Source organism: Rousettus aegyptiacus, unplaced genomic scaffold (assembly GCF_014176215.1).
Source record: "Rousettus aegyptiacus isolate mRouAeg1 unplaced genomic scaffold, mRouAeg1.p scaffold_m13_p_3, whole genome shotgun sequence".
NCBI classification, from domain to species: Eukaryota; Metazoa; Chordata; class Mammalia; order Chiroptera; family Pteropodidae; genus Rousettus; species Rousettus aegyptiacus.
In genome coordinates, this window is record NW_023416306.1 from 147510390 (window position 1) to 147537409 (window position 27020).

Sequence of the window (27020 nt, forward strand, 5' to 3'; positions counted from 1 at the left end):
AAAAAGTCATGAGGTTAATTGAAATCTAGACATTTCTGAGGATAGATTTAAAGAATTGGTATTTAAACAATGGAATGTAAGATCTTCATGCTGAATAGCTCTCTAGACAGTGTGTTTCATGTAGGTTAAATGATAGTAATGAGTAAAAGTAAGCAGAGCTAATCCAGGGTAGATGGTTATCTCCACTGCTATGAAAGAATTTTAGAGATAGAGATTCCTCAGCTTCCTTGGGTAATTTTTGTTTACCCTTACAGCCAAAAAAATTCCTCCATATGGCTTCCCAGAGTCTTGGGTGTTTGAAGATGGAATTTTCAGATAGAGCAACTCTTAGTGATTGCTTTCTGTTGCCTCTTTTAGTCTTCATTCTTTTATCTTTTAGACATCCAGAAGACGTCCAAAGGGAGAGGGGAGAGTTGAGGGGATAGGTTGTAGACTTAGATGTATGTTTGTATTTATCTGATTAATTGTATCCCAAAACCAAATATAAGTGATTTTTCTTACTTTTAAATAAATACGTCCTTTTTTTTTTTCAAACAGGTAATCACAATTTAAGTGTTATATGAAATATTAGAGAAGGGGATGGGAACTAAAAGCAATTTCTACTGGCCATCAGATTAGAGGAAATAGATCAATCTCTAGGGCAAGGAATATGAACTAGATATAAAGAACTTCCCTGAAAGGACATTGTTACAGACTAGAACTTATCACCAAAACCAGATTTGATATGGCCGCTTTTGCCTTCTCCCCTGCAGTGTCCCCATTTCTGCCTTCCCTCCATCCTGCCTTGCTCTAGGTGCCCATCTAGCTCAGTACTCCCTTCTTTGTTCATTCCTATTCTGCACCCCTGTCATTCTTTCTTGCTAGCTCTGATTTTTCCCTTTTTCTCTCCATGTGGTTCTTCTTTCTTTTTGTATCTTGTGTCTCTGTATATGCGAGTGGGAAGGGAGCCTCTGATTTTTGTATATGGAAAGTCTCCGTTCTCTATTTTGTACTCCTTATTACCTGTCTTCTCTTCTTTGTTATTATAGAAGAGAGTACATATTTGATAGGACTGATTTAGTGCCTCTGATTGGATTTTAAAAATTCCCTCTGGAATTGCACAGAATATTGAAGAACTTGTGGCTTTCATTTTAAGTAAGATAGAACCTAATTGCTGCATCAGACAATGAGACATTTTCTTTAAGTATGTAGAAAATTAACAGTTCTTGAATAACAGCTATCTGTAAAGTGCTTTTAAAGATGTACTATATATGAACAAGGGAATTTTTAACCTACAACTAAATATTTTGACCTTTGAAATTAAGAATTGTTATATGAAACTAAAGTATAAATGATGTCAAAATAAGAATTCCTGAGTTGATGTCACCAACAGTTATTTTTATTATGATGCCATACTTAAAGAAAAGACCCTTTATCAGAATTCCATTCAGAATTTCTAATAAAGAGAATTTCTAATAAAGAACTCATTTGTCATAATCAGTATTTTAAAACTAATGCTGTAGGTATTTGTTGCTTTGTGATCTTAAAACTGGACAGAGGGAGCATCATTTTCAGTGTTTTTTAAATTAATAAACTTGCTTGTAAATACATACTAATTTCATCAAAGGGCTTGTATCATTTGACATTTCATATTTTCTCTTAAATATTCATTTGTTTCAGCTGCATGTAGTTTAGTCCATATCTTGTCAAGCAACATATAATTAATGAAGTTTAAAAAACTTACGAGTGTCTAGTAACTTAATCTGTTCTGCCTATTCATTAAACATTTTTAATGGAAACATTTGAACTTGAGTGATGAGAGAACTTTGGGCAGCTTTCCAGCCTAAGAATGCTTTCTGGAAACTTTCCCAGCTAAATTGGTCATGAAAATAGATATGGAATTTATCTGAAAAGGACCCATGTAAATCATAGTTACCAATTTTGCTATCCTCCTTGGCTACCCAGGCTAGTGCAGCACTGTCAAGGATACTTTACAACATTTCTCAAAAAGATACATAGCTCTGCATTCACAGAAATTACAGTTGGGTTTGTTTTGCTGAACTTTTCCTAATATACTACCTTACTATTGTAATGTTACAGATGAAACAAAATACTCAGAAAATATGTAAAGAGTAAAATACTTGAAGAAGTAAAATAGAAGTAAAATGCAAAAACATTATAAAAGTAGCAACAGTATTACAAAAAGTGTATGAAAGAATTAAAACATGTATTAAATGTGTAAATATGCATAAATACAGTTGAAAGGAAATTCTTCCTACAGATACATGGTAAAATAGCTAAGACACAATAAGCTCCTTTAAATACTAGTCAGTGTATATTACGAGCTACTGTATTAGGCAAAAAGAAATCTCAGGGCAGCTTTTCCAAAACAGAAAAATGACATAACACATGTTATAGAACCTGCCAAAAAAAGTATCTTTTATTATTACCTCAGCGTGGCAGGAAAAGCACTGCCATAGAAGTTGAAGGGATGGATTCTTCATCCAGGTGCCATTTTTGTGGATTACATCATTTTCTCCATCTGTAGAGAGTTGTTCTGAATTATGTATGTCCCAGGGTTTTGGTAGGGTTTTTTTTTGTTTTTTTGTTTTTAAATTGGGTAAAGTTACTGAGGGATTTTATAAGGATTACATAAATAATGTGTATGCATATAATAAAGAATTCTATATCACTATTCAGTAATGGTGATAATTAATATGTAATTTGGGATAAATACACATTTGTAGTTTTTCAATAATGGTTGGTGATATTTAATTGTAAAACAGCTTACTGCAAGTGATTTCAGTGTAGTCTAACTCCTAAAAAAGATAATTTCAATGAAAACAATTTTACTAATTAAAATATGAATAGGACTTAATAGAGATGAGTGAAGTTCTAAAGGATGATAATTAAAAAGCTTAAATTGGTTTTGATGCTAACCTAAAATACTTGAACCTTAAGCCCAGTTAAATTTGTTAATATTTCTAGCATTGGCATGGTCCCTATGTTCTCAGAACCCAGTATTATGTACTAGGTCATCAGCTTCTTTGGGACTCAGTAGTAGTATTCTGCTTTACAGCCTTCCCATTACTATATATCTTATCTTGATCCCTGACCTCATGAGTGAAAGCCATTCCCAGTTTGACCCTGAGGTTTTTGCCCCCTGGATTTTAAACTGTTGTAGATGGTCTTTATGGTTTTAGAATTCCTCAATATGAACCCAGTATTAACAAATCAACCAGATTTCGTTTCCTTGGAACTTGTATTTCTTACCTCAGTTTCTATCAACATGAGAAGCCTACTTATTTCTTAGAACTTAAAAGCTATCATTCCTTTTGGACTAACCACAAAATTTTTTATTTCCTGTCTGAGCAGTGTCTCAACTGTTGAGTCATCTCATGAATAAGGTCATTCATCTCAAGTTGTATCTCTCATTAAACCATTCCTAGTTTGGGTTACCCTAACTTACTTTCTGTAGTTTTTCTTGCTGGTTTATGACTACAGTATCTTAATTGTACTTAAAATAGTCTAAATATGAAAATTATATGCTGTGTTTATAACAGAAGAAAGAAGAGAGCAACAAAAGGAAACAGTCATCAAGAAATAGAATAAATATTAAAGCAGACACAAAAATCCAATATAGCAATCAAGGTTATTTAATATAAAAGAATAGCTTTGAGTACCTTAGTCCCAAGTATATCAGGTCTTAAAATATTGCAATAATGTTGAATAAAGACTTTAAGTCAGTGGTTCTTAACTATATATATATATCAATCATTAAAGAAGACATAGGTTCTGATTGTGTTCAGTGTAGAACTCAGGACAATATATATCTATTAGTAATTCTCATAAATATCCTTGATTAAAAACTATCGTTCAGAAATAGCAAGAAAAGATAAAATTATATTCAGTAAGTTTTGTTTAAGACTACAGGGATATTTATATAATCAATATAATTCCACTCATTAAGGAAAAAAAATTAGTATAAAAATCAGCAAAAGATGAGCAGAAAGTAGATGAAAGAAGAAATATAAATGACTATTAACAGTGTGAAAATGCATTCAGCCTCACTACTAGACGAAGAAATACATTTTTTCCCAAGCATATCACCAAAACTAAAAAGATTTATAACCCTTAATTTGGTCTGTGTTTGTAGAAACAGGCACTCAAGTTCGTTGCTGGTAGGACTATATACAAATCTGGAGGGTAGTTTGGCAATATGTATCAAAGTTTTAAATATTTTTATTATCTGATCAGTAATTTTATCCTAGGGATTATTCTAAAGAAATTGGAAAATATCAGATTGCAAAACAACATTTACAATGTAACCTATATGGTTAGGTCAGCATTTTTTAAAAAATCTGAAAGTCTATATAATATAACGAAATAACAACAGTAGTTTTACCTGAAAGGTACATCTACAGATAATTATTTTTTATAATGTCAGTATTTTAGTGTTATTTTGGGTGGTTTTGGTGCATAGTAGAGATTGTGCAGAAATTTGTCTTTAAAAATTTAAATATCGCTGGGATTGAAGAGATGCAAAAGGGAGATGGTTACTTTCTGGACTGACTAAAGCTGCTTATTGATTTCAGTCAGTGAGGTCCGAAGCTCCTGATTTTTCTCATTGCCCTGACAACCAGGCTGAGTCCCTTTAATGAATCAGTAAAAGTTTATACAGGAATTTCATTATACACTTAGGGAAGTCTATAGTCCCCATATGATTGTATTCAATTATCGTAACTATTTTGTTAGGGTTTTTTTTTTTTTTTCACATTTTTTGCTGCAGTTTAAGTTACTAAAGAGCATACATATTTCTTATAAGGAGAGCTAATGCTGTTTTGATTTTCGGGGGAAAAGATAAGGAACCTCAAATAACCAAAGAACTATTAAAATCTATTTAAAAATTTAACTACTGTTAAGTAGTGAAATACAAGATAAATGTACAGAAAGGCCTTATATGAAGAAAACTAACAAAAAGACTTAAACCTACAGGTTCTTTTCACATGTGACTGTGCATAAGACAGATTGTATTCACTGTAAGTTTTTTCCAGATTCATTTACAGGTTTAATTTCAGTCAGAATCTCATTAAGATTTTTCTTTTTAGAAGAAAAGGAAAGAGTGAGAGATACCATGAAAAAATTATTCTGTAACTTATTTTGAATAGTCAGGACACTTTTGAAAAAGTAGTGAGCAAGTACTTGTCATGTGAATGTGAGCAGAGACTATACTCCTATGATGAGACATTGTGGTTCTGGTAGACCAATGGACTAGAAACAGACCCTGAAATGTGTAAGAATTTGATAGTATTATAGATCAGTGGAAACAGAAGGATCATTCAACAAATGGTGTTAGAACAATTGGTTAACCACTTAAAAGAAATGAAGATAAAATTTCCCTTCAAATCTATACCGAAATAAATTCCCAAAGAATTACAGTTTATTTTGAAATAGAAGCCACAAAAAGCTTGAAGAAATAAATAAAAAATGGAAATGCTATAAGATATTTAAAATAAAGTTGTTTCCAGGTGATGGGACTGTTGATGATTTTAAATGTCTTTATTTCTGCATTTTTATAGTATGTATTAGTTTTATAATTAAAACACTTGGAAAATGTTATCCTATACTGTTGTATAATTTTTAGAGTTTTACTTTAAATCAGTAAAATGACGATGATTTGACACTCAAAAATATAGTCAGTGTTTTGTTTTGTTTTTTTTTTTGAAAACATAAGTTGTTCCAGAACTTTTATTTTAAATGTTGAATTAAGATAAAATTAATTTTTGGATGCCTTTTCCTTCTCCTACTAGAAGTAGAAGACTTGTTTTCTTCACTTAAACACATCCAACATACTTTGGTAGATTCTCAGAGCCAGGAGGATATTTCACTGCTTTTACAGCTTGTACAAAATAAAGATTTCCAGAATGCGTTTAAGATACACAATGCTGTCACAGCGCACATGAACAAAGCCAGTCCTCCATTTCCTCTCATCTCCAGCGCACAAGAGCTTGCTCAAGAGGTATGTGTTCTGAAGATCTCGGTTGTTAGTGATAGTAAGGCAGTATTATTGGAAAATATTAGTGTGAATATAAGTCTTGTTTGAGTTAATTACTACTGATCACATAATTTATTGTTAGGAAAAATTTGCTACATACCTTTTATCCTGAAAAACATATATACTTATTTCAGATTCAGAATTCAGTTTCATGAAAGAAGAGAATTTTGTATATAAAATGTGTATATTTGCATAGTAAAAGAAATATTTGTCTAAATTACTAAAGGAAAGTTTTTTGATGCTTTTGGTGCAGTTTTATTTTAAGCATTATACATTATAAACTGAGATAAATGAATACTGATGAAATAAAATTATATTTGATAATCAGTTATCATAGATATGTAACTTCTAAGATTTGTGACTTGTAGGTACAGTCATGCACAGCATGATGATGCTTAAGTCAATGACAGACCACATACATGACTGTAGTCCCATAAGTTCGTAATGGAGTTGAAAAATGCCTGTTGCCTAGTGACGTTGTACCATTCGAATGCAATATATTACTCACATGTTTGTGGTGATGCTGTTCTAAACCTACAGCACTGCCAGTACTATAAAAGCTTACTATTGTGTTACAGTTGCCTATGATATTCAGTATAGCAACATGCTGTCCACGTTTGTAATCTAGGGATAGTAGGCTATATTATGTAGCCTAAGTGTATAGTAGCCTATACCATCTAGATTTGTATGTGTGCACTCTATGATATTTGCATGACGAAATCGGCTAGTGATGCATTTCTTAGAAGGAATTGTTGTCCGGTGGTGCGTAACTGTATTTTGGAGTTTTTCCTCTATAAAAACAGTGTAGAAGCTCCAAAATAATTAAATTTTAACATGCAGTGAGAGTTCCTCTTGTTACCCTGCTGACTTTTAAGTTCTAGTTTCTGGTGCGTGTTAATGTTCATTGTTTAATGTGTTCTGCAGATATCTTTTAAAAGGATATAAATGAGCCATCTCCTATTTTTTAGGGTAGACATCCTGTTATTATTATGTGATTTTTAAGTAATTTTGATGTTGTAAAAACTAATAATTCTGGAAGCCCATCAAGTAAATTTATGTCATTAACCCAGGCACAAGACATAATGGGCTAGGGTGAAGGGGAGGACCTCCAAAGCTACAAAACTGTACAGTAGGTTAGGAAGCACTTTTTAGATTAGTACAGAATGTATTTTCTTCCTTTAGATGTCTACTGTGGGCAAAGATCCCTTGTGTTAAGAGTGGCCAAGTCTAGTGTTGCCCACTATAGGAAACTGTGACCTAAGGATCTCTTCCTAGAAAGGAGATTTGCCATCTACTGGAGTTTAAAAGAGCTAGTTAAAACCTATTCTTTGTGCTCATCTTTTGTTATTAAAATTAAATATGTAAAATAAAAATTTTTATTAAAAAGTTATCCCTGTAGTTTTACTTATCACAATTTAAATGGTTTTTCTGAAAATTACTTTCCTTACAGAGATTGGAATAACAGAATATCTTATTCAGAAATACAGCATAACTTCTATTGGATAGGGTTGGAAGAAATGCATAATAAATAATTGTAATTATCTTCCCTATCTTTAGGAGGAAGGTTTGTCCAGCTAGCTATTGGGTCTTTGTTTTGTTGAATAGAACAATGCATGGAAAAGAAAATGAGATAAGCAAAAGAGATCAAAATTGCTCCTGTCGAAGAACATGACAGAGACAACAGAAAGTATAAAGAAAGGTTAAAAGCAGCAACATAGCTTACGGGGCTTTAGTATTGAGAGAGGCAAAGAACTAGAAGTGGCTTGAACAATAAAAGCTTTGGGAAAGAAGTAGTTATAAAGGACTTTAAAAATCAGTTTTGAATATCAGTTTTAGGATGGTTACTATATTGATATGGTTCACAATTTTGGAAGTACCACATCAAGGAGGTTTTTTGAAGGTTTGCTTTCACATCCTTAAATATCGTCAGTAATAGTTAAGAATTGTATTGCTTTGGTGGTGGTGAGATATGTGGGTGATAGTGACCTTAGGCTAAGACTGGTCTTAAAATTAAGAGTGCAACATAATGAACCTAGTTGGCCACCATGTTTGGCTGCCCCACAACGTGAATGACTTCCCGTGGAGTTGTTCATGCACAATTGTGTGAAAGCCCAGACTTACAGTGCATAACACTTAAGAAAAATACCTACTCAGAGTTCATCAAAGAGTATTAAATCTAATAACAGAACTCTGAACATTAAATACAGGCATTGCCTTTATTCGACAGCTGGAAAAACCTTAGTAATCATCTAATTCAACTTTTCTGTTTTATATTTCTGAATACTGAGGCCGGGTGAGGTTTTGTGACTGACATAAGACTGACTAGGCTGCTCATGTGCCCATTGCCTAATGTTCTGTTTTTTAGCATTTATAATTCCAGCTATTTTAATATTCAGTATTTAAAAGAAGAAATTACCAATGCTTCAGTCGTATTAGTTTTAAGTGGAAATTTAATTTGAGTAAGTAAAAAATCAACTCAGTGAATTTAGTGAAAGAATGTCTTAAAACAGTGGGAAATGTTCTTTGTTTTATAATTTAAAATGTCAGTTAAATACGAACTGTGTAATAGGTAATGAATCCTATGAAAACACTAAATTTTGAGATCCAGATTAAATCTTTGACCATCTAGGATATTTATTAATAAACACAAAACTTTTTTTGGTCATTAAAGTGATTTTTATCAAGAAAAGATTAAGAACTTTGGTTTCACTGAATGAACTTTTGCTTATCCAGTAAAAATGCAAGCCAGTAGACTAGGCAACGGTATTTGATTATATGATTTTGAGATAGAGATAATGAGGTCTTCTATATGTGGGCATGTGTATATAAGCTGATATGACAAAAACTTATTTCCAAAAGAACTCTCACAAATTACTAAGAAAATGACTACTCAGTTTTTAAAGAATGGGCAAAGGAATTGAACAGATACTTGACAAAAACAGGAAATCCAAATGACTGGTAAGTATGAAAAGATGTTTAGCATCATTAGCCAATAGAGAAATGCAAATTAAAACAAAGTGAGATACCACTGCATGGGCCCCAGAATGAGACTTTAAAAAAAAAAAAAGGTAATACCAAATGTTGGTCAACTTGTGGAGCAACTGAAACTCTCATACATTACTGCTGGAGTAGAATTTGGTACTACCACTTTTGAAAATGTTTGGCAATATCTACTAAAGCTAATGTGCCATATATACTATGACCCAGCAACTCTGCTTCTGGGTATGTATCTGAGAGGAATGAAAACATTCATACAAAGGCTTATGCACAAATGTTCATAGCAGTCAGATAATAGAAACTGGAAACCCAAATGTCCATCAACCAGTCCATAAAGTTGAGTTAGGCTGTCACTGTGAAAGAACAATGAAATAATGACAGTCTAATGAGAAGTACTCTGATGGCAGTATGAGGAAGGTATCAAGCACAGGTTGAGATGTACCCAATTCTGTGCGTGTTAGGGGTGGGGAGTGATGAGAAAAGAAGAAACTCAGGAGAAATCTTAATTTGGTGAGTCTTGAAGGATGGTTGAGAATTTACCAAGAAGCCCCCAAAAGAGGAAAAGCCCATTGTCAAAGAGTGCAAAGACGGTAGTGACAGAAAGCCTGCATATTTCTTTAACAATGAGTAAGGGATAGGATATGGTCCTAGAAGAATCTAGATCGTGAAGGCCAGATAAGCCATATTAATAATTTTAAATTTATCTTATGATAGATCCATGTTGGTAAATGTTTTAAATAATTAACTAATGTGAGTAGATAAAAGGAGAAAATTCAGAAGGAAGAAAATTCAGTACATTTTTCTTGATGAAAATTCTTAGAAAACCAGGTACATTCTGGAAACTTGGTGAAAAATAATATCAGAAACCAACAGAAAACAAGGAAAAGATGAGTTTGTTTCTAGTTTGAATAGGTCGAATTAGTTACTTTGAGAACAAAAACCTAGATTGGTTTGATATTCAACATGTTGCCTATTAAAATATAGATACCACCTGTACACAAGCAAACAAATATCCTATTCAACCATGCATGTAAGAGAGATTGGAAGAAATAAATTATTAACAAGGCTCGCTCTGGATGGTGGATAGGATTTTAGACGTTTATGTGTTTCTCAAATTTAATACAAAAAATTGCTCTAAAGAAAAGTTTAAAGCAGGAAGTTTATTCTATAAGTGATCGCAGAGTTATGGAAAGATTTTAAACAAGAATTTGACATAAATAGGCTTTTAATTTAAAGTATATTCTGATAACATTGTGGAAGATGTGTGAGGTCAAGACTGGAGGCATAGAATGTGGAGGCTATTGTAATTGTCCAGATGTAGGATTTTGAATAGCAATTGAACATGAAGTGAAATATTTAAATAGAAAATTAATATAGCACATTGCCTCTACTTGGAGAATAAAAGTAAAGGAGACATCAGGGATGACTTCCTGCCCTCTCTTCATTTTTTTATTGAATTCATCAAACATTGCTGTTTGCCAGGCATTCTGCCAATAGCTGGATACAAAGCTAAATCAGATACAGCTCCATATTTAATGACCTTAGTCTGGTAGGGATACAGTCCCATTAACAATTTTAAATCAAATGTGTTCAGACTTACAAGATGAGCATTGATATCTAGGAATATTTAGAATAAGTCAATTCAGGTAGCTGGGACAACTAGCATAATCAGTCTTCGTGGAGAGACAGCATGGCATATGCAGGGAACAAGCAGTTTATGACTGGACAGAATGATTAAGGAATGACGAGTGCCAGGAGGTAGGGCTGGCAGAGAGGCAAGAATCAGAAGATGGTAAGGAAAAATGCTAAGGAGCTTGGGCTTGATCCTGTAAGTTGACAGCCAGAGAGAACTACAATGGTTATGTTTCTGTTGAAGTATAAAATTGGAGAGCATATTTAGTTACATAGAAAAGTAAAATATTTTAATAAGTATCAAACCAAAATAGTTATAAACTTCTTATAAAATATTATGAATAGCATGATCTTCTTTGGGTCAAAGTGTAAAGTAAAAGATATGTATGTAAAGATCCTCAATAGTTTCTAAGGTATGGGCATATTTTCCTTTTTTTTTGGTAACCAACTTTATTGAGATAACTTACACAAAATGAGTGTATTTCATTGTATAGCTTAATAATATATTTTGGCATATATGTAACACCTGTGTAATCTGCCACCACAGCCAAGTTATAGAAACATTGATTACTCCACAAAGCTCCCTCACAACCCTTTGCAGATAATAACCACCTTCGTCCCACTCCCTGGGCTGGAGGCATCCACTCTTTTTTTATTTTTTATTTTTATACAAATTTGTATTTTCTGGACATTTCATATAAGTGGAATAAGATAATATGTAGTCTTATGTATCTGACTTATTTTGCTCAGCATAATGTTTTTCAGATTCATCCATGTTTTCCGTGTATCAGGAGTTTGTAACTTCTTTCTGAGTAGTATTCCATTGTGTGAATATCCCACAATTTGTTTAACCACTTACCTTTTGGATATTCAGATTGTTTCCTTTTTATCATTCTAGCAGTTGTGTGATGGTATCTTATTTTAATTTGCATTTCTGCGTTGAGCATTTTTTCATAGGCTTTTTTTCCTATCTCCTTTTGTAAAATATCTTGCTTAGAGAAAAATAAAGGAAAGTAGTATATATAGCTGAAGAAGAGTACAAGATCAGGAGAGATCTTTTTAAGGGAAGAGATTAGAGCATCTTTATAGGCCAATGGAAAGAAGCCAGTACGATGTAGGAATAGTTGTTTAATTTTCAGGCCTTTGTAGAAAGTAGCTTATGATGTGTGCTGAAACTAAAATAGGTACCACCTTGATTAATAGGAGAAGGAAATGAATAACAGAAGTTCTTAATTTCTTTTAAGGGAAGATCTCAGAGATATTTAGGAACTGATTTATAAATAACAAATAGGAAGCAGTGTCTATACACAAAATTATTGGTTGACCTTAGTACCTTTTGTACACCCTTGGTACATTTCTAATTGAAAATTTTCTTTTTCCCTCAGAATTACTTTCTCCAGCTATCAAAAGGTATATGACCAGAGATTATAAATTCTATTTTAAATTACCTTAGATTTGCTATATTTTAAAAAGAAAAATGCCCTATTTAAAAAAATAAGTAATTACAGTTTTGGATTACTGCAGTTGTCCATTAGTAAGATTTTAATGGAATTCTTAAAGATAATTGCTATGCCATCCTGTTTATACATATGGAGCTTTACAATTAGAAACCTGTTTTCCTGGGTACCAAAACCAGAAGACAGGCTGGTTTTGTTACTGTTATTACTTTGATCCACTTGTGGTCAGATTAGTTAATCCCAAAATTATCTCTCAGGTTTGTTCGAGGAATTACTAATAAAATGATTTAAAATAGCCATAAGAAGTATTAGAGAATTACTGAATTCTTATTTTAATCATGAGTTACTTTTGTAAAAAAAATTCTGTCTGTGAATTTCTGTATGCTTTCATTAATGGTGATAATTTGGGTTTTGTTATCTGCAAAGTACTTTTTTGATGGGTAATTGAGTTTGGAAATAAAAAAGGGAAGAAAATCAGAGGTATTGACAGTGAGAACATACATAGTATAATCTTTGGGGCAAAGTAGTCTACAGGGCAAAATTTGTACCTTTAAATATTTATGGTAAAAAAAAAGATTGAAAGTAAATGAACTGAACATATAGCTCAAGTGATTAGAAATTGAAAGGGGAAATACAGCAGAAGAAAGGGATTAAATTATTTAAATGGAAAGAACAATAGATTTAACATTAGAAACTAATTCTTTGGAAAGTATAATAGAGAAAACTTTGACAGGTTAGATGGAAAAAAAAATACCAAAAACATTAGGAATGAAAAGAACATGAATGCAGGAGATTAAAAATTATAGCATAAAAAAATTACAGCTTTATGTTACTAACTGTGAAGTTGCTATCAAGTGAGTGATTTTCTAAGAAAATATAAATTTTGTACAGGTTCTGTCAAAACATTCAGGAACATACAATTCTTATGTTAAATAAACTGTATTAACACACAAATCTGGACTATTTCCCAACTGATTGTATTAGGATAGTATGACCTAGATAGTAAAACTTGGCAGTACTTTTGTAAAACTGCACATGAACCCACTCACCAAGTAGAGGCCAGTACAATTTATGAACACTGATGTAGAAATCTTAAAATGTGAGTAACTCATATCTAGAAATATAGTAAGTAATTTGTTATGTGCTCAGTACTGTGCTAAGCAGTTTATATGAATTACCTGAATCTTTTAAGAACCTTAAGTGGTAGATGCCATTCTATAGATAAGGAAACTGGAGGCTTTAAAGAAATCCATCATAGTCAAGTGGAGTTTATCCTAGAAATGCAAGAATTGCTCAACTTTGGGAAGCTTTTTAATGTAATTCGCTAGAGTATTTTGGTAGGTCCATTATTCTTCATATAAGTTTATCTTGTTAGTCTATAACTCCTGAAAGTGTTATCTCTGATTTAAAATATAGTTGCATAAACATGATTTAAAAACTATAAAATAGCAAAATAACTGTTAGAACGGTTTTTCTTCCCTTATGTGGTATATTTTATAGTATGTTGGGAGAAAGTTTGAAGAAGGAAATAATTCATTCATATGTATGAATACCAAAATCTTATCTAGTGTTTTTTTTTTTTTTTAAATAGAATGTTATTGTTAACCATGATAACAAGATTGGAAACTCTATGAGAAAAAATACCTTTTTTTCCTTATTCTTTTTAGTGCCTTATAAATAGTTTTTAATGCTTTTAAAATATATTAAAAATACCTATATAGATGCTGGTGATATTTCCTACAACCTAGGAAAAATAATCTCTTTTTGTTTGTTAGGTACAAATTGTTTTGAAGCCAATCCACCAAAAAGAAGGACAAGAATTAACTGCTTTGCTGAATGCTCCACATATTCAGGTAGAAAATAACCAGAGCATTATATATATGGTTTTTCCAATATTCAGAGTCTCTGCATCAAAGTTTCTTCGGGCTAGAAGAGACCTGCAACATTATCTAAACTGTTTTGGTTGTTTACAATTCCCACTGCAAAATAATTCTTGTTGGATTATATATTTTCGTATTTAAAATTAACTGCATTATTTTTGAAACAACTTATTTTTTACCAAAAACCTCTTTTTTTGGTTATATTTTTTTGTAAATTTATCTATGGTGTTGGACTTTTAAGTTGATTTTGTTTTCATGAAGTAATAAGCATTTTAGACTTTCATAACCCTTCCCAGGATATACCCTGTTATACCTAACACATTCTTAGATATTATTAGCTATAAAAAATATAGAGTTGCATCTGTGCTACAGCTGGAAAATTTGGAAACAGATCTGAATATATAATTAATTATATCACTTCTTTTAAAAGTTTAATGATCAGAATACCGTGTATATGATTATGTTAAAATCTACAGAAATAAATCATACTTAAATGCTATGGATTTCTTTGAAACAGGCACTTTTACTGGCCCATGATAAGGTCGCTGAGCAGGAAATGCAGCTCGAACCCATTACAGATGAGAGAGCTTATGAAAGCATTGGCCAGTATGGAGGAGAAACTGTGAAAATAGTTCGTATAGAAAAGGCTCGAGATATTCCACTGGTAAGTGTTCCACATCTCTGATCTGAGATCCTTTCTACACAAGGATCTTTTGTATGGCAGGCAGATAGTTGAAGACTCCTTTACGTTTCTGCTAGTTTTTCTTTTTTGTGGTTATTTGCTGGAATTCTTTTATGTTATTCTTCATACTCCTTATTCAGCTGAGAAAAACTTGTTCGTTTCACCATAATTTGGTGAAAATATAGTAGCTTGTGAAGTAACCGCTGAGAACAAAGACAAGTAATCTTCATTATTCTCCCAGCTTTTTTTAAAAAAAGCATAGTTAGAAAATCCGAGCTCTTGAAACGCATTTGCATACTTCACATATACTTAAAAGTATTTATTCCTTAATGTTAATATTTGTTTTATAGTTTTTAGTAAAAACTTTCTCTTAGTCTGCTATTATTGCCTTATTTTTTTCCCTTTATTTTCAGGGCATATTCTTAAATCCTTATGTCTCAAATTATGTCTTGAATACTGTGGTACATGAAATAGGGACCAAATTTTATGGGCAGTTTATATTATTCATTTTTTTCTGATGGCTACCAGGAAAAAAGAAATTGGGAAAGTTATGACAGAAGTTTAGGAGAAAAATGTTACAAACCCTGTCTACTTTCAAGCTTTTTTCTGTATCTTATATTTCCATTTTTTAAAAGGTATATATTTCAGTTGTGCTTCCAATTTTTATAATAAATATTAATGTTTAATACATTTTAACTTGAACTAAATGCAGCTATGTATTATTTAACATTTGAATAATCAGATTAGTCTACATTCCTTCATCATGTATTGAATTTTAAAAGACATTTATAGTTATGTTCACTAATTACATCTAAATATAGTATAACTATTTTGACTAGTATCTAGCTCATAGAAAACAAATTTGATTATAGGTCTTAACATTGTTTTTAAGCAAGTGCATTTTTTAGTTCTTGTATGCTTCAAAAGTCTGCTTGATTTTAGAATTCTAACAAACGGAATGTTTCTGAAGCAGAAAATGTGGAGAAAATGGTCCGCTTTCAAATCTAATTATCATGATTACTCTAGATGGATAAGTAAATTTTTTCACAAGATAACTGAGGGCTAGTATTGTTGAATAGAAAAAAATAAGAATTTAAAAATGAGGAAATGTTGAACTGAAAAATTGCATTTTTACTTTAAAATTGATGTTTAATTTTTTTTAGGGTGCTACGGTTCGTAATGAAATGGATTCTGTCATTATTAGTCGGATAGTAAAAGGAGGTGCTGCAGAGAAAAGTGGTCTGTTACATGAAGGAGATGAAGTTCTGGAGATTAATGGCATTGAAATTCGGGGGAAAGATGTCAATGAAGTTTTTGACTTGTTGGTAAGCTGTCACAGGTAGAAGAATTAGTAGGTTCTCCAAAGCTTTGTTGTTGTTATTATTAGACTTCAGAAAAAAATATTTTTAAAGTATTGTAAAAATAATTGTTAAGAATACTAGACTATTTCTAATTAATTTTCACAAAACATTTTCACAGTATTTATTAGAGTTTTATTTAGGGGTGGGTACCACTGGTAATTCTTTTTGAACTTTATTACTGCTAGGTATATTTAATTTGCCTCTGAAATCACTAATATAACTCATGATTTATTCAACATATATTTATTGACTGCCTGCTATATGCTAGCTGCTAGGAAAACAGTAACAAAACAAAATCACTACCCTTATAATTTTTATGTTCATTTTTTTGTCTATATTATTTTCTTAATTTAGATAATAGCAGGCACTCAGTAGATCTATATTGTCAAATATCATAGCCACTAACTACATGTGCTAGTTATTTCAATTTAAGTAAAATTATAAATTCAGTTTCTCATTTATACTAGCTGTATTTCAGGTGCTCAAGAGCAGCAGTAGGTAGCTAATGCCTCCCATATTAAAGAGTAGATATGTAACATTTCCATCACCATATAAAGTTCTATTAGTGCTAGTATAATGAGAAAGCCATTTGTAGACAACTTTTGAGAGCAATTTATGATCACTTTGTATGTACCCACAAACCAGATTTATATTCATACTGATTTTGCATCAGTTGTTAGATAGAATCTCTCCTATCTGCAGATGCCTGTTGAAGAATCTAGAAAGCATCTTTATATCCTTATTTTCTCCCAGCCACAGTCATTGCTTTGGTAGAGCAAAGTGCCAATGGTCATTGTTTTTTGCTCTTGGTTTATTGAGTGCTATCTCTAAGGTCGAGCAATGCTCCCTGCTTCTCTCAGGGCCAGAAGTGTGATTACCATCTATGCTGGAGGTATCTGAATAATACAGTTAATGGTGAACTGGGAAATAATAGTGAACCTAGCAGTAAGACTGTATACAGTTAAAAAATAGAATGGGAAGTGAAAATGTTTGTGTATTTGTATCACTTTCCTAATTCTAGTCACAATTACTATTTCGAATTTTACTATATTAAAATTGAAATGTGTCAGAGTAGATAACTAAGAATTGTTAGAGCACTGTGTTATCACCCAACCCTTCACTGTGGAATCTTCCCTAATTTAACACTGAGTAGATGAAAAACCCGATTTATGGGCTAAATGGCTTTCCCCACTGGACTAGAATTGCAGAATGTGATATTATTGGGTAACGCTAATAGAATCCATGAAAGGCATAATTTGTGCTTCCTGATGAAATGGGATTCACCTTTACTGATTTTTTTTTTTAAGTCTCCTAAGAGTTCCGGAATAGTTCAGTTTAGGGAATATTGCTCATAAGATCATGGAATGATTTTCATAAATATGGATTTTAAAAACTATCTAATCTCTCTATTACAGTCTGATATGCATGGTACTTTGACATTTGTTCTGATTCCCAGTCAACAGATCAAGCCACCTCCTACCAAGGAAACTGTAGTAAGTATTTTTTTGTCGTTGTTCATAATTTATTGTCTGATGGTTACTGTTTACTTTTTTAAATATATTTTATTTTTAGATTAGTTTTAGGTTCATAGCAAAATGGAGCAGAAAGTCTAGAATTTAACATGCCTCGTTGCCCACTATCAACATCCCGCACCAGAATGGTACATTTGTTACATCAATGAATTGATGGTCCCATTATTACCCAAAGTTCATAGTTTTACAATAGGATTCCTTTTTGGTGTTGAATATCCTATGAGTTTTGACAAGTGAATAATTACATGTATTCGCCATTGTATTGTACAGAATAGTTTTACGGCCCTAAAAATCATCTATGTTCTATCTACTCATCACTTCTTCCCCCAGCCCATGGCAACCACTGATCTTTGTAGTTTTGCCTTTACCAGAATGTCATATAGTTAGAATCTTACAGTAGATAGCCATTTCAGATTGGCTTTTTTCACTAATGATAAGCATTTAAGGTTCTTCCATGTCATTTCACAGCTTAATATAGTTTATTTCTTTATAGCGTTGAATAATATTTCATTGTCTGAATATAGAACAGCTTATCCACTCACCTACTGAAGGACATCTTGATTGCTTCCAAGTTTGAGTAGTTATAAATAACATTGCTATGCAGGTTTTTGTGTGGACATCTTTTCAGTTCATTTGGGTAAATATTAAGGAATTAAAAACTTAAATCCAGAGACTTCCAGTTAAGATGACAGAATATGCTTAGAAAGGCTAGCACTGAGTATTGACAAGTTATTTCCAAGTGAGAGCATCCAGATGATTTTTACTTTCTTTTTATTTTTATAAGTATGTATTGTTAAAAATATATACATAAACACACACAGAACAGTTATGTCCACACAAGAACTTGCACGGAAATATTTGTTTGAATATCAGAAATGTAAAAGCAAGGAAATTCAGTAGTTTTTTTAAAATAAATTTGAATGTCAATATTTCAAATTAAGTAAACTCTGAAAAGTAAAAAGTAGAAAATACTTGCAGAATTTTTATGACTCGTAACATTGAACTTTGTCTTTTTTTGTCATCATAAGTGGATTTATTTAACTTAAATATACTTAGTATGGGGGGAAAGTGCTTATACAAAGTATGCACATCTCTTGTTTTAGACTGTATATTGTTATTTATGTTAAACATTTCCTGAACTAGTTATATTGAAAGACAGACTTTTTTATCCTATGACCCAGCAATTTCACTCCTAAGTGTATATCCAAAAGAATTGAAAACATTTATCCTCATAAAAACTTGTACATGAGTGTTCATAGCAGCATTATTATAATAGCCAGAAAGTAGAAACAACCCAAATGTCTGCCATCTAATGAATGGAAAAGGAAATATGGTATATTCATAGAATAGGATAGTATTTGGCAATAAAAAAGGAATAAAGTACTGATTAATATGTTTTAACATGGATGAACCTTGGTAAAATTATGCTGAGTGAAAGAAGCTAGTCACAAAAGGCCACGTGTTGGTTCATTTATATGAAATGTTCAGAATAGGTAAATCCAGAGACAGAAAGTAGATTTCTAGTTCCTTAGGTGTAGGGGTGGGGAGTTAACAGGGAATGGGAGGGATTCCTAATCAGTATGGAGTTTCTTTTTGGGTTGATGAAGTGTCCTAAAATTGCACACCTCTGAATTTACTAAAAACTATCCAATTGTGGGTATAGGTGACTTGTATAGTATTCAAATTTTATATCTCAAGAAAACTGTTAAAAAATTGCAGACTTCAGAGTGCTGGATTAACATGAAAGCCTGATATATTACATCTGTTATTATTATTCACTTTTATAAAAGCATAACAGTTTGAAAGAGCACAATTTCATTTTTTTCTTAATTATATTTATTCTTTATATTTTAGCTATCATTCCATGTTTTCTCTTTATTCTTTATGGATATTGAAATTGATATTGCATCTGCAACCTTTTTTCTGTATAAAGCTCTTTGTAGGAGGAGAAATGGGAAAATAGTTCGTCTCTGAATTCTGACAGCCCGATTCGCTGTGCACTATGCCTTTCCACATATCTCCTGTTAACAAGCCCTGAACTTCAAAAGTAGCTCTGCACTCTGAAGAGACACAGCAGAGGAGGGCTGGAATATGCCCTCACTTTGGCTTTAAAAAAAAAAAAAAGAGAGAGAGAGAAAGGAAAAGATTCCAGGTTTAACCCTTTTAAAATACAGCATTTGATGAGTAGAGATCTATTTAAAATAGAGACAATTTGTGCAGTATTTTTCCTTTCCTTCATCTCCTCTTTCTGTTATGAAGAACTCTCAATTGCAGTATCCCTTGCAAAGTTTATATCAAACCTGTCTGGCTTAAAATGAACTACTATTATTAAAGTTCACGCTAAAAGTTTCCACAAAGAAAACAGTGATAAAAAGTCATAATTTTAGATGGCATATGCAGAATAATTATCTGTGCGATTAGTGATTTTAAGAAATTAAAACCAATTTATTGAGTGAGCATCCTTATGGTATAGGTCAGGATCTAGTAAGAGCAGCAAAAAGTATCTTTCTGATGTTATATTTTGTAATGTTAGAAAAGAAACATGTATTTAAGATAAATAAATAAGTATTATAAATCAAATAAGAAATTCAGTTATAATCACTTGCTGAATTATAACATCATAAATGGCAAGAGTGTACTGCGTCGGGAGAAGTACTCCCTTACTTGTTAAGTTTCTTTTGCATGACATTTAGCAGCCAGTGGCTGCTGTATCATTTGAGGAGGGCAAGAGTCTTGGCACCTTTGTAGTTCACTTCCAGAGTGACTGACACGTTTATCTGAGGAAACAGATGCATTGTTTAAACTGTGCCATTTCCTTTTCTCCACATTGACTTAAAAAAATAAATAAATAAAAGTGGAGTTCCCAGACAAGTGTGTAAGACTGTAGATTAATCCACAGTATAATTGAAAGAATATGGAGGGAGAAAATGGAATATTTGAGCTGAAGGCACTTTTCTTCATTTAGTCCAACGCCCTAACTGACAGAGGTATAAATTGAAATGCAGCAGGATCACACTACTTATTAGGAATGGAATATGTACTAGAAAATTCCAATTACTGATTGTTCGATAAATGTTAGTTATTTTGATTACTTACTCCATGCCAGGTACGGTACTAGTCATTCAATGTGTTTTATCTCATTTAATCCTTATAGTATCTCTGTGAACTATTGATACCTTTATTATTTCCATTTAACAGGCATTGAAACTGGAACTTAGAAAGGTCGAGTTAATTACCAAAGCCCACTAATGGGAAGTGACTGAGTCAGGCTAAAACCCATGCTTATTCCAGAACCTGTGTTCTTAACTCTATGTAGTACAACAGGTAATGAATGTCCCACAAAGCCACTAAATATTAGGTTTCTGCATTAATGCTTATCATCAATCCAAAGAAAATAATTAGAATACCATGATAGAAAATTCTAACTATAGATGAATTAACCTCTTAGTAGCTATGTATGTGATAGTCTGGATTCTGAGTACAACAAAAGCATATCATGAGACTTCAGTATTTGAAACTGCTTTGGGGTCTCTTGCCCATAGAAGACTGCTAGCTCTAATAAAACTGGGAGCACAACTGAAGTCTCTTGTGGTATCTGGGCTGGGAGGATAGAAGTGTTTTAAGGGGAACATAAAGGCTTAGGATATAATGATGCTAAATCACAGCTAAGGAATACAAACCATAGGATTAGCCAGCCACTAGCCCAGTGGTGTTAATAATTGAAATATACTCTTAGGGTTCCCAAATAACTTTTTTCCTTACAAAGAATATCTATTGGATCCCTTTTGTGTACTAGGCACTGTGCTAATAAGCACTGGGTTTATGATCATGAACATAACATAAAATATAGCTTGTGGTTAAGTGATAGATAGAAATAAGCAGAATGTGAACATCGAGAATAAAAAGAGGTGAGGTAATTATACAAGATGGTCAGGAAAGAACTCTAGGGAAGGCAACATGAAGCTGAGACCTGTAGGATGAGAGGAAACCAGGCCTGTTAATTAGCTTTCAGGTATAATTTCTAAAGAACTTTGTGTTTGGAAAGCCTGTGGGCGTGGAGCAAGGTAGAGCAGTAGAAAAGATGGGGAGGGGATTCTACGAGATGAGGTAGGTAGGTCCAAGTCAAGTAGATCTCTTTGGCCATAGCAGGGAATTTGGATTTCAAATACGGTAACATCATCTAATTGTTATTTTAAAAAACTCTTCTGGCTGCTGTGTGGTATTTGATCAGTATAACCAATAATGGAAGCAAGGAGGAAACTGTTGCTGAAGTCATTACAAAGTATGATGACTTAAACTTGGATAATAGCAGTGGCAGTGGAGAACATAAATCAGGCTGTGTTCTGGAAGTAGAAATGACAGTGTCTTGTAATGAATGTGGAAGATAAAAGAAAGGGAGGAAGCAAGGATACTTGAACTGCTGGGTGGATGGTGGTGCTACTTACTAAAGGGAAATCTGGAGGGAAAGCAGATTTGGGGAGGAAAAAAGAGGTCCATTTTATAAGTTTGAGGTACCTGAGGGGCATTTGGGTGGAGATATTTAGTACACAGAATTGACTATATTAGTCTGGAATTCTAAGAAGAGATCTGGGCTATAGTTATATTTCTTATGGGGAGAGCAGGTCAGGGGTGCAGTTTATATGTATTTTGTGTTTGTGAAAAGAATTCTATGGATTTTTTAAAAATGATCGTTTCAGATGTTCATAGCCTATAAAGCTAACTGGGTTGAGAACCACTGCTGTCAGATGTATTTACTTTTTTTGTTAGAAATATAAACTATATTTTTATCTTAATTTTTTCTGGGATTTTGTGATGCAATAAGATTTTTGTGGACATCCCTTTTCAAGTTAGGGCAGTTCTATTAAGTTTGCTGTTACCCTACTATAGTTTGTATTTCTGGCTGCTTACTACTAAACATCAATCAGATGTCCCAGATACCCCAAAGTTCTCATAAAAATGGAAGAGAACAAATAATAAAGATATTCTTTCTTAGGTGTGTGTCAGGGGAGGAGGAACCTCAAGGTAAGGGGGAGGAATTTGATAACTGTTACCTAACTCTATAAAGGCTTTTCTTGACTGCGCTTAATCTTTCGATCTGCCTTAAGGGTAAAGTTTAGGTCAAAGATAAAGGAAGACATACTTTGACTATTTTCTCTTCCATGAGTAATTTTAAAAGTTAAAGATAAATCTGCTATAATAAGAAATACAAAAATAAAAATTACAAAGAAAAATAATTTTGGACCTTTGAATCCCTTAGGAAAGATGTAAATAAACTGATGAATCATTATGCCATTACCATATTCCCATCATTACAACTCAAATGTGAATAGCTTACAAGTACTATAAAAAAAGGAAAAGAGGAAGATATCAGGCTGGAAGATAATTGTGTCTAAACAATCCTATAATTTAAAATTAAAATTTAAGAGTTTAAGACAATTTGGTTTGGAAACCAACCACTCTTTTGATCAGATACACTGTATTGATATACCATTGTTAAACCCTGGAGCTTTTCTGGAGAGATAAGTGTCTTTCCTTCATTTAAAAAGGTCTCTGTTTTCCTTTATATGGGAAACAAAATAAATTAGTTGATAACAGAACTAGAGAGGAAAGATTGGTGGAGATAACTTCTAGAACTGATAAGAATTGGTCAGTGAAGTATATGGATAGAAGTCATATAGTACATGTTAAGGGCAATGCTCAGACTTTGACTCAATCAATTGGTTAATTTCTCCGATGTGAAATAAACTTTGCTCTTAATTTTAGGGTACATTTTAAACAGCACTAGATAAACTTGTCACATAAGCAGAGTATATTCTCTGTACTTTTCTCCCCAGCCTAAACAAAGAGGGGCCCCATTACAAACTGGCTAAATCCAAATAGTCAAGGGGTGAGACCTAGGCAAGAATAGAGAGAAAAGCATCTCTGGCGATTTTTTTGGCCTCTGGCAAAGCTCATAGACCTAGATACAGCCTCCTCACTGATCTTTCTAATTTCCCTTAGGGTGGATTTTAAGGTTCATTTTAAATGGCAGGTATATAGTAATTATCCAAGAATCTAATTAAAATGCAGAGTCTGAAAGTCTGAGATGTGGCATAAGAATTTATTATTTTAATAAACATCCCAGGCAGGTGATCTGAGCACAACACTTTGAAAACAACATGTTAGATATTGCTTTCAGAAAGTGATTTCATAAAATCATCAATCAGGCTGACAAGCAGTCTGATTCCACAGGTCTCTGAAAAGCCTGATACCATAAATGACCTCTCTACCACCTAAAATGACGCCTGTAATTCCACACTTAGATTTCCAAGATTTTTATTTTTGGCTAAAAAACAACAATTTAGGAATGATTTGACAGAAATGATTCTTGAGAGGTTTTTTTGATCATTCTACACATTTGAGACATCTCATGCAAAGATTGTAAAATTGTATGTATAATACCCAATATCTCAACTCTTTTGTTGGTGCTGCCCTGCATAACTTTCTAAAAGTCACTTTTGGTATTAACAAAGTTTTCAAGATTTGAATCAAAACTTTTCATATTAAAAATAAGGCTCTTTCAAACACTGTAGTTGGAATGCAGAACACTGTCAGATTGAATGGGGTATCTTAACTGTATTTAATCCAAAAGTATGTATGACGTGATTCCATTTAAATGAAGTAAAATACAGGGGAAACTAATATATGCTTCTAAAAGTCAGGATGCTGTTTACCCTTGGAGGGAGTAGGAAGATTAGCACGGGGCTTCTGAGGCGCTAGTGATATTCTGGTTCTAGATTTGGGTTCTGGCTACACAGATGTCTTTTATTTGTGAAAATTTGTTGAGATTTACACTTAGGTTTTTTGTACTATTTAAACTTATATAATACATCAATGAAAAGCTACCTCAAAAAAGCAGACTAGCATTTGAGTTCTACATTTTTAAATGGATCAATCGCTTGCTTTACCTCAATGTTACTGTTTGTATATTGGGACTTAGATATCCTCATTTCCTATTTACAGAAGTTAGTAAACTTCTGTATTACTGAAATTACTGTATTTTTTCGGAAATTAAAGAAATATTTTTCATCTAACACCCTCATGCAAAATTTCTGAAAAAGGCTGTTGCTTTCATGAAAATTCTTGGTTATTATGCCTTATAATGGAGAGCAATCTATATATCTCTCCCTCCATCATGTGTATATCTTTATCACTTAGAAAGTATTTTATCAAATATCATATTGTTCATCATTGATTAGACTATTTTTTAAGTGTTTCAGGAGCTGGAAAAAGGTACTATCTTATAAAACAATTTTTGAGGCAGACTGGTTTATAATAGGCGGTCTCAATTATGGTGAAAGTAAAAGACTTAAGGAAAGCCAAATAATAGTTGGAGAGAAAAGGGCTTAGAATTATAAAATTCTTAATGCTGTCAGTCAATTCCTCATTGAGCCGAAACCTAAAATTTAACGTACATGGGGCAGAAACATTCATTGCATGGAGATTTGGATTCTTTAGATGGAAGTTGGCGTTTTACAGATTTTGGAAATGCCATTTGCCCAAGTTGGGTAAAAATTACAGATGGAGACGTTAAAGAGAATATTTCTTCCTTCATTCCTTCGTAGAAGAAAGAATATTTTGTTATATCTTAGAGAGGTATATTGGAAGAAATAGCATAGGAATGACTTGGCTTTCAATAAGGTTTATGTGAATTCTGACTTTTAATGCTAAAAGCATAACAATTTTTTGATATGCAAACACATTGTTAATAAAAATTTTAACTTGTACCACTAGTAGTATTTCAAAGCTTGTGTATAGATTATAACATTGATCTAGAAAATTTTAGTAGTTTGGGGTGTGATTGTTTATAAACCTAAACCGAGGTGTGATTGTTTATGAACCTAAACACATTCCTTTAGAAGAAATGCTGAAAGAGATTAAGGCTCATTTACACTGACAGTGTGGTCAAGGGCTAGTGACACAGGGAAACTGACACTTACGTGCTTAGATGACAGATGATGCCAGGTTAAAGTCTGCCTTTGGTGGTAGTCGTAGTTTAGAAATTGCATACCTTGCTGCGGAATTATTATTTACACAGGTCAGTAATTGAGGAGGAGGTGGGGGGGTTTTATTACATTCCTTCTTCTCTTAAATCTTTGAGGCACCTTAGCACTTCAGCTTGTTAGCAGCTAACAAGTACAGTGTTTTGCATACTCTTGTACATGTTTGCAGTCAACACAGAGATGAACTTAATTAAAGAAAATATAAGCCTGAGAAAATACAGTTCTCCAAATACTATTTACCTAACTAAACCTCCTTCTTTGTACTAATGAAAAATTATAACATTTTAATTATATTTATGCTAAATATTTTGTGTTGCCATTTCATTATTATTGTTTTTATTTACCCTTTTTATCTTTTAGATCCATGTAAAAGCTCATTTCGACTATGACCCCTCAGATGACCCTTACGTTCCATGTCGTGAGTTAGGTCTGTCTTTTCAAAAGGGGGATATACTTCATGTGATCAGTCAAGAAGATCCAAATTGGTGGCAAGCCTATAGGGAAGGGGACGAAGATAATCAGCCTCTTGCTGGACTTGTTCCAGGTAAGGACAAGATAGCAGAAAGAACATAGTTAAAAGAATATTTAAAGCACAAGCCTTCACAGAGAAAAACTCACTTTTTCATGCCTTTTTAAAAAGATGATGTAATTACTTTTTCATGCAATTGGATTTTTATGTTGTATCTATAGCATAAGTGTCTTGAATATAATAGTGACCAATTTGTTGGGCTTTAGAGTGAAATTATGATATGATAATATAATATTTGCATTTGTTCTTTATGTGTATAATAAGGTCACAGAAAGCCACAAGTACCTGCTTTTAAACCCAAGAGCTAGAAACAAATTTTGTTTATACTTAGTCATATTTCAAGGAAGGGGAAATGAGTTGCTTATAGTAAGTTTAGAGAGTGATGCTACACCCTTGGTTCTTCACAGTAACGGTTACAGGACATTCCTCTAGAATCCCAGGGTATTATAAGCAGCCATCAAGGTTCTCTACTCAGTGCTTCTGCCAAATATCAATTTGATATCTTCCTAGCATGCCAGCCTTAGCCCATATTTAGAACCGGTGTTTGACTTACTATGTTGAGTTTCTGAAAGTATATAGATGAGTCGAGGAGATTTGAAAGATACTACTTGCAAGTCTTTTTATAGGACAAATAAATGGGCCCACCTTAGTTTGTGTTAATGGTTTTCTGTTCAAAGGATTTTTAAGAGATCATAATGTATTAATGTCTATTTCTATTTCAGGAACAGTCTACATATAGATGCATACTATAAAAATGTGCCATAGAAGTATAACACCGTAATGTTTTAACCATTTTAATATGTAAATGATTAAAATTATTTTGTTATTTTTTAAAAATCTGTTCAAGACAAATACTTATTTTTTAATTTTAATG

The 27020-nt window shown here is 32.6% G+C and overlaps 1 protein-coding gene across 8 annotated transcripts in view; it reads left to right on the top strand.

Moving 5' to 3' along the window:
* Positions 1–27020, top strand: part of MPP5 (membrane palmitoylated protein 5) — a 77811-nt gene that overhangs the window by 34245 nt on the left and 16546 nt on the right. For all 8 annotated transcript variants that reach the window (XM_016131265.2, XM_036218028.1, XM_036218032.1 and 5 more), the window contains 6 exons: positions 5790–5998; positions 13896–13973; positions 14518–14664; positions 15846–16007; positions 17459–17536; positions 25978–26161. In XM_016131265.2, the coding sequence (XP_015986751.1) occupies positions 5790–5998; positions 13896–13973; positions 14518–14664; positions 15846–16007; positions 17459–17536; positions 25978–26161 (858 nt within the window). The remainder of the gene's footprint in view (positions 1–5789; positions 5999–13895; positions 13974–14517; positions 14665–15845; positions 16008–17458; positions 17537–25977; positions 26162–27020) is intronic.